The sequence below is a fragment of the Rutidosis leptorrhynchoides genome, chromosome 2, assembly GCF_046630445.1.
Source record: "Rutidosis leptorrhynchoides isolate AG116_Rl617_1_P2 chromosome 2, CSIRO_AGI_Rlap_v1, whole genome shotgun sequence".
Taxonomy (NCBI): Eukaryota; Viridiplantae; Streptophyta; class Magnoliopsida; order Asterales; family Asteraceae; genus Rutidosis; species Rutidosis leptorrhynchoides.
Genome location: NC_092334.1, coordinates 141304212 through 141312794, shown reverse-complemented (window position 1 = coordinate 141312794; position 8583 = coordinate 141304212). Strand labels below are relative to the sequence as shown.

Here is an 8583-nt window from a genome sequence, read left to right as displayed (position 1 = left end):
CGACACTTGTGGAAACTAGGCTATGGGCTATTAATGGGCTTTATATTTGTTTAACTAAATGAAAGTTTGTTAATGTTAATATAAAGATTTACAATTGGGCGTCCCTATAAATTACCATATACACTCGATCGGACACGATGGGCGGGGTATTTATATGTACGAATAATCGTTCATTTAACCGGACACGGGAATGGATTAATAGCCACTAGAATAATTAAAACAGGGGTGAAATTACATTCAAGGGTAATTGGTGTAATTGTTAACAAAGTAGTAAAACCTTGGTTTACACGCAGTCGATAACCTGGTGTATTCATTAAACAAAGTATTAAAACCTTGTTACAATTCGAATCCCCAATTAGTTGGAATATTTATCTTCGGGTATAATAATAATTTGACAAGGACACTTGCAATTTATATTTATGACTGATGGACTGTTATGGACAAAAACCAGACGGACATATTGAATAATCCAGGACAAAGGACAATTAACCCATGGGCATAAAACTAAAATCAACACGTCAAACATCATGATTACGGAAGTTTAAATAAGCATAATTCTTTTATTTCATATTTAATTTCCTTTATTTTATATTTAATTGCACTTCTAATTATCGCACTTTTATTTATTTTATTTTATCGCACTTTTAATTATCGTACTTTTTAATTATCGCAATTTAATTTTATCGCATTTTTATTATTCGCAATTTCATTATCGTTATTTACTTTACGCTTTAATTTAAAGTCTTGTATTTATTTTATATTTTACATTAGGTTTTAACTGCGACTAAAGTTTTAAAATTGACAAACCGGTCATTAAACGGTAAAAACCCCCCTTTATAATAATAATATTACCTATATATATATTTGTATTTTTATAAAAGTTAACTAATATAGCGTTGAGCTTTGTTTAAAGATTTCCCTGTGGAACGAACCGGACTTACTAAAAACTACACTACTGTACGATTAGGTACACTGCCTATAAGTGTTGTAGCAAGGTTTAAGTATATCCATTCTATAAATAAATAAATATCTTGTGTAAAATTGTATCGTATTTAATAGTATTTTCTGCTAAAAATTAATAGTATTTTATACCCCTCTGCTTTGACATCACATTGTCACTTCTTAAAATTTTAATATGTTTATTAAACTGATTTTCAATCAACAGAATGAAAGTTTTAATGTTTTCAAAAACTTCATCTTTACTTTTTATTAGAAAAATTCAAACAGCTCTAGAATAGTCATCAACAATTGTCAAGAAATATTTAAATCCCTCTTTGGTTTGAACTTTAAAAGGTCCCCACAGATCAAGATGAACAACTTCACCTAAATCTGCAGTTTTATGATCACTTAAAGGAAAAGGTTTTCTACTTTGTTTAGCCTTATGACATATATCACAAGGTTCAGAAGAAATTTTATCTTTTAAGTTAAGTTTATTTTTGAGAACATTCAAAACCTGTTCTGAAGGGTGACCAAGTCTGGAATGCCAAAGATTAACAGAAGAATAACAACTTGCTTGATTTAATTTTTGTTTAATCTTACCAGAGTTAAAGTGTTTATCAAAAATGTATAAACCTCCAGTTTGATTACCAATCCCCTTTATTTTTCTGTCCCTCAAGTCCTGAACATAGCATTTATTATCATCAAAACTAACAACAAGTTTATTATCTTTAGAGAGTTTGTGAACAGACATGAGACTGACACAGTACTCTGGAACAACAAGTACATCTTTAAGAATAATGTACTCATTTATAACCAGATTACCAATGCCTTTGATTAAAGCTTTTGTACCATTGGCATGACCAACAGTAAGCTTTAAACCAGAGATATTAACCACATCACTTAACCCTTGAACAGAGATAGTCATGTGCTGATTAGCACCTGAGTCAATAATCCATCCTTGATGAACTTGTTTTGACTCAGATAAATTAGAATTGAAGTAATTTTTGAAGTTTAGATTAAATTGGACACTGGAATTAAAGAAGTTACCTTCCATATTGGCTAATGAGCCAACAGGTGCAGAAGATCCATCATTAATGAAGCTTAGAAGTTTCAACATCTGATCATTAGAAAAAGAAATAGCAGAAGAGGAGCTACTGCTATTATCATTAGTAGAAGAATTATTACTGGTAGAAGCATGATTATTGGACACAGATTTACTTTGATTATTCCAGGGTTTATTATTGTTGGTGTTATTATTATTAAAATTTCTTTTAAAGCCTTGAGGATATCCAATAATTTCAAAACACCTATCAATTGTATGCCCAACTTTATTACATTTAGTGCATTTAAGATTAGGATTAGGACCTCTATTATTATTAAAAGCACTTTTACCAGTATTTCTGTTGTTAAAATTATTAGATGTTTGAACTGCAAAGGCTGTAGTTTGAGTTTTATTACTAATATCTTTGATAGAACTGATTCTGTGTGATTCTTCTCTAGAGATTACAGCATAAGTAGTTTTGACATCAGGGAGAGGGTCCCTTAACAAAAGATTACTTCTAACAGACATATAGGCATCATTTAAGCCCATTAAAAATTGCATTAGTTTGAGTCTGTTGTTATCATTAGTAACAGATGTTTTAGCATCACAATTACAAGGATTAGCAATAGCATTAGTACAAGTACAGACATGTGTGATTAACATAGAATCATATTGTTTCCAGAGACTGTTAAGATTGTGATAATATTCAGATAGAGGACTATCATTTTGTTTTAGATTGTTAATCTTTTGATGTAAATTAAAGATCACAGAACCATCAATCTTATCATATGTTTCTTTCAAGTCATTCCAAACAGTTAAAGCACTAGTACTAAAGATTTGCCCATTATATAATTCTTCAGATAAAGTACCAAGCATCCAAGATAATACAACAGTGTTACACCTTTCCCATTGACTAGCAAGATTAGCATCTGTTAAACTTTTAACACAAGTTCCATTAATAAAACCAAGTTTGTTTGATCTACTCCAAATATTGTAGTTTTCAGTACCTTTTAATTTTATAGAAATGATAGGTGTACTAGATGTAGTATCACTTGGATGCAAATACAAAGGATCTCCAAAATCAAGTTTGTTAATCAAAGTTAAAGTTGTATCCCCCATGTTAACAAATAAGAAATAAACAGATAAACAAGTAGAAAAAAAATAGCAAATAGTAGATCAACAAATAGCAGATAAACAAGCAATAAAAGAATCACAACTGACTGTGCTTGATCAGGTTTTCACCAATCTCTATGGATTGGGATCAAGAGTTGGGCACAGGGTTGTAATCTTTCAAACAAGAAACAATAATAAAAGATAATAATAAAAGAGAAAGGTTTAGATGTAACCAATCAATCACAAGTGATTGATGTAGCAGCGGAAGAGAACAGAAAACAAGAAATCTGCAGAACAGCAACAAGTACACAAACACCAAACCCTAACCCTAATTTGAGAAAAATTAGGGTTTTCAGCAACAAACGATAGATTGAGAAATCTATCAAATCAATCAACACGAGTAGCCACAATAAGATAAGAACCACCAAGAAATCCTTCGATTTAAGATAAAATCGAAAAAATCCCCATAAAATCTTCGAACCCTAGAAATCCATAAACGAAGAATAATCACCACGATCGGCCGTGACGCTCTGATACCATGAAAAATCTATTAAACCACAATATAACTTCAATAATTGAAGCTAGAACAATCACTAACCAAGATTCAATCGTTCGAACAGAAACACCAAATCAGAAATCAATCTCCTAAAACTATTACAATAATGAGAGCAAAAATTGAAGAATCAAATACAATGAAACAAACTACACATCAAGATGATGTTATAGATCAGAAATCAGAAAACCCTAAAATTGTTTTTGAGAGAGATAAATCGGCTGTATATGTGAGATGATAGATGGTTGAATTATAAAATAAGGATAAAAAGATCCTTATATACTCCAGCAAAACCGACATGCTCCTTGGGCTTCTTTCTTGATAAATCCAATAGCAATGAGTCTATTAAGACATTAAGCCCAATACAGCAACAACTTTCAAAGTGAGCAAAAATGGTCCTTTCACAATAAGAAACTGCTGCAGGAAGTACCTGCACATTCTTGCAACAACAAATAAGAAAACTTAACAAGAAACAAACTAAGCTTGTTAAAATGTAATACATTTTCAACATCACAAAAGTCACAAAATGTGGTTATGTAACTATAATCCTGAAATCATTTTACATGATGTTTTCTATATTCCAAACTTTTCTTATAACTTGCTTTATGTTAGAAAAATGTCCAATCAAATACGTTCTCTTCACTCCTCTAACATCTTTATCATGCTATTTTCAGAACCACAATAAGAGGATTGCTCATGGCACTATTTGTAATGATCTTTATGTGATTCATCAGGCTCTAAGATCATCTCATCATTTCATAAATCATCTGCTTCATCCCACTCTGCTACAACACCTGACTTTATCATTCTTCTTTTAATTTCATTAAAAAAAAATAAAGATTCTTTCTTCTCTAATAATGTGTAATACTTCTAATACTCACAATCGCAAAATATTTATCCTTTGGCTAAGCAACATGCTTTACCTTTTCCAACTAGTCATTCTCATGCTAAATTTCTTTTTGAGCTTTTACATATTGATGTTTGGGGACCCTACAAGTACACAACAATGAATAATATTTTCTCACAATAATAGATTACTATTCCAAAACCATATGGACTTTCATTATTCCAAGTAAACAACATGTAGCATCTCACATCAAAACCTTTCAAGCACACATCAAAAATCATTTCAATGCATCAATCAAAACAATAAGATTGGATAATGGATCTGAATGCGTGAACCAAACACTCACGGAGTTTTTTCAATCCAATGGAATAACTCTTTAATCCTCCCGTTTTTATACTCTATAACAAAATGCCAGGGTAGAAAGAAAACACAAACAACTTCTTGATCTTGTACCTTTCTCAACTGCAACTCTAACAGCGTTGATGAGCGAAACGAATAGAGCTAATACCTTTCGCTTGCAACTCTTAAAGCGTTGATGTTTGCAGTTCCATTGATCTTGTACATTTGGGCATTAGAACCAAAACCACCCACACAAGAGATCTGAAAGATTAACGACATATATTAAAGTTAGAGTTTGATTAAAAAAAAAAAAATCCATAATTCACATAAAGATAAAAGGCAACGATAGTTATCATCTATCCCAGGGATTAATGTTTTCAAAAGAAATTCTTAAAGCCATTATATTAAAAGGCACATACACATATTCTTATATATATATTTTAAGTTATAAATAAAGTAGAAATTTGCTAAAAGGAAATCTAAGAGAAAGAAGTTAATACATACAACAGAAGTGACTTCATCAAGTGACTCCTTCCATGAATCACTAGAGAAAAGATCCACTACCATCACACCAAACAGAAATTAGTTTTTCCGCAAAGCGAAATTATGATTGGCATTATTACCTGTTCACAACAATCTTATTAATATAAACAAGTTTTTTTGGTATAGCCGCGCGTTGCGAAATTATGGAGTAGAAAAGTGCGGGAGTAGAAAAGAATATCGTAAAGAAAAAAAGGAGGTAAAGGAAAATATTTAAAAATATATTAAAAAAGTGGTAAATAAAAAATAATTGAAGTCATGGACAAATTATAAGAAAAGTTAGATTGGGAATAAAATTTAAAAATAATAGAATGGGAGTGAAAGGACTGAATTAGGAAGGGAAAAAATGTTAAGGGGGTGCATTATGAAAAATTTAATAAAATAAGGGAATAATGAGTAAAAGGTGAAAAAGAATATAAGGTGGAGGGGGAGCCAGGGCTCGAACCGTTGACTCCTTAGTATAGAGGTCAAGTGTTTTGCCAGCAAACCATCAGCGCTTTTGTTTTAAAGTCGCAAAACATAGTAATTAACCCTTATAAAAGCGGTTTTAAAAAAGCCAAAACCTACCCATTTTTTTGGCCTTGAAAGTTATTGTTATTACAAAAATATCCTAATGGAACAGTGGCTTTTTTTTGTTTGTTTCTGTTTTCCAATTGATTCTATATACAATATATAATCAAGAAACGAGAGTTTTTTTTATAACTACTATGATACATTTAAATACAATTTGCAAACTCAATTTGTTGGCCAAAAGATATGCTTCCATTTATATTGTTTACATCTAATTATTACTAACAACATTTTATGGTTGTCGGGATTATAGTATATATGCACCTCCTTAAGTGTTCTTTCAGCATATTAGCTCATATTGATTTTAATAGATGCATATTTTACCTTGATGCCAACTCACTTGGTTAGCCCATGAGTCTTGAATAGATGACTTGCTAGATCTGCAATACATATAAGCAAGATACACGTACAACTCAGAAGCGTATTGAACCACCGCATGAAAGTTGCACATGAAATGAAATGTGAGCAATCTAATTGGTAAATTATCTATGATTTTTAGATGTTCCTGTTTTTATCTTAATACAAAAATAAAGGATCCAGCGAACTGACAACAAAAAATTAACAGGGGATAAAGGCGACAGGAAAGAAAAAGTACAATAATCAATATATCAATATATTAGAATAAATAGTACTCAGTGAGCACAAATTTCATCACACTCTCAAGTCTCAACTACATAAAAACTATTTAATGGTGATGCAAACTTAAAATAATTATACATACCAGATAAGGCTCGAAACCAACAATCCACGATCCAATGCTTCTTTGCATATGTGCGAGCCAATAAACCCATTTCAACCCGGTACAAGTAGCTGTCCATAATAACATTAATAAACAGCTGACTACATATTTTTTTTTTTTTTTTTTTTTAAAGACAAACTCACACATCCACATATAATACTAACACGAACATATACACCACAAAATGTCCTAAGTAGGACTCGAACCCTCAACCTCAAAGTTGTAAAGGTGACCTCGATACCGCTAAACCACATTATTATATAAAAGACATTTATAATAACCATACTCTGTTACATACATACATTTATGCATTCACAATACAGCAAGAATTCATCATATATGCAATGTAAAAAGCTTAACTCATCCAACAAGTTTAGAAAAGCAGGAACTAGTTAAACACACATAAAGAAAAAAATATATACATATATATAAATGAAAAAGATATCTGTGACTATATATACCTTTTCTGTAAGAGGAGGTGGAGTATTAACAATTTCAGCTTCTTTAACTTTAAGTGGTTCAACAATTTTATTATTTTTATTACTAAATTCTGTCGTTGAAAAATGCCTTCCTCTTCCAATTGAACCGCCAAATGTATTATTCATTTAATTTTCACAAACATATTCATATTAAACACAAATAACCTAAGCGTTAAATTTATACTACTAATTAAGAGATGAATAAACATTATGGCCCTAAATTAGTGAGAAAAAATAGAGACGAGATTTGATACTAAACTTACAGTAATCTCGAATGTGATGATCTGGAATGAATTAAATGCGACGTTCTGATCGTGCAATTGTTGTGTTAATTTTGTTTTTCTATTGAATATCAGATTAAAACGAAGGGTGACGCAGGTGGGAACAGCGGAACTGATTGGCGAGACATTTCTTGTTCAACTTAAAATAATATAAAAACAATGATAAAACGCTTAACCAATTAACACAAACGTCCGGGCAACAATAACCCAATCATTATAGCAACTAGCAAGTATTCAGTCAAGTTTTTACAGGGAACAATTTACATGAATCTCAAAACACTAGTAATTAAATGCATTAAATGCTTCTGACTTGGATTTTTTTTTTTTTTTTCATTTTTAGTGTTAAGGTGAGCCGCACCTATCCTCTGGTGAGCCGCACCTTAACACTGATTTTAGCATTTTTCTTCATTTTCACTTCAAACTTCACTTGATTCATTTTTTAAGCTCAAGTCTTGATTCCTTTGCATAAATTTGGACTTTTGGACTATTTTTGTCTTGAACCACAAACTCATCAACATATCACCACTTCCGATCATTAAACTCTTCAAAACTAAATAAAATGAGAAAGGTATTGCGAGGATAAATATGTATAATTCAAGCAATATCAAATCCTCCACACTTGAACCTTGCTTGTCCTCAAGCAAGCATAAACTTAACCAAGATACACGGATGTTGACCAACTTTGACTAATGAGATATTGTAACTTCAAGTATGGTCATTTCAACTTTTCAAACTTGAACAAACTCAAAAATACGTGACTAATCACAAAGAATTACCTCAAGGATCTTGTCAATCTTCCAAGGACTTCAACTTGAACAATTTCACAAGCAACATCTTTAATCAAAGATATCTAAAACCAATTTCTTTCACTTTGACTTTGACCTTGAAGACTAAATCAATTTTGCATCTACTTTGAATGTCTTCAAGCCAAAGCAATTGCAAACAATAAAACTTCACTAAATTCACTTCACTAACAACCAAGGACTTGGCTTCAAAGATCGCCCAAAGTTTGCAAAATGGCGGGACTCGAGATATAATATGCGAAGTCACTTGTTGTCTCCATAAACGTCAACACTCAACACTTCACTCTTCAAGATCATCCTCAAAAACAACATTAAACATTCAAGCCTAAACTACCTTC

General features: G+C 31.3%; 2 protein-coding genes across 2 annotated transcripts; both read right to left on the bottom strand.

Moving 5' to 3' along the window:
* Window positions 1–1219: 1219 nt before the first annotated feature.
* Window positions 1220–3100, bottom strand: LOC139888312 (uncharacterized). The gene has a single exon (XM_071871328.1). The coding sequence runs from the start codon at window positions 3098–3100 to the stop codon at window positions 1220–1222; it is 1881 nt and encodes a 626-aa protein (XP_071727429.1).
* Window positions 3101–3992: 892 nt separating this feature from the next.
* LOC139888311 (uncharacterized) lies at window positions 3993–7287 on the bottom strand. Its single transcript, XM_071871327.1, has 5 exons — window positions 7144–7287; window positions 6268–6448; window positions 5338–5393; window positions 5003–5094; window positions 3993–4077 (listed from the first exon to the last, which is right to left on the bottom strand). Exons 1-5 carry the CDS (start codon window positions 7285–7287, stop codon window positions 3993–3995), a joined length of 558 nt encoding a protein of 185 aa, XP_071727428.1.
* Between the last annotated feature and the right edge of the window lie 1296 nt (window positions 7288–8583).

Coding starts and splice junctions, on each gene's coding strand:
- LOC139888311 (XM_071871327.1), bottom strand. CDS start 7,287: ATGAATAATACATTTGGCGGTTCAATTGGAAGAGGAAGGCATTTTTCA. Junction 5,394..6,267: donor CCAAGTGAGTTGGCATCAAG/GTAAAATATGCA, acceptor GTGTGATGGTAG/TGGATCTTTTCTCTAGTGAT. Junction 4,078..5,002: donor TTAAGAGTTGCAAGCGAAAG/GTATTAGCTCTA, acceptor AAGAATGTGCAG/GTACTTCCTGCAGCAGTTTC.
- LOC139888312 (XM_071871328.1), bottom strand. CDS start 3,100: ATGGGGGATACAACTTTAACTTTGATTAACAAACTTGATTTTGGAGAT.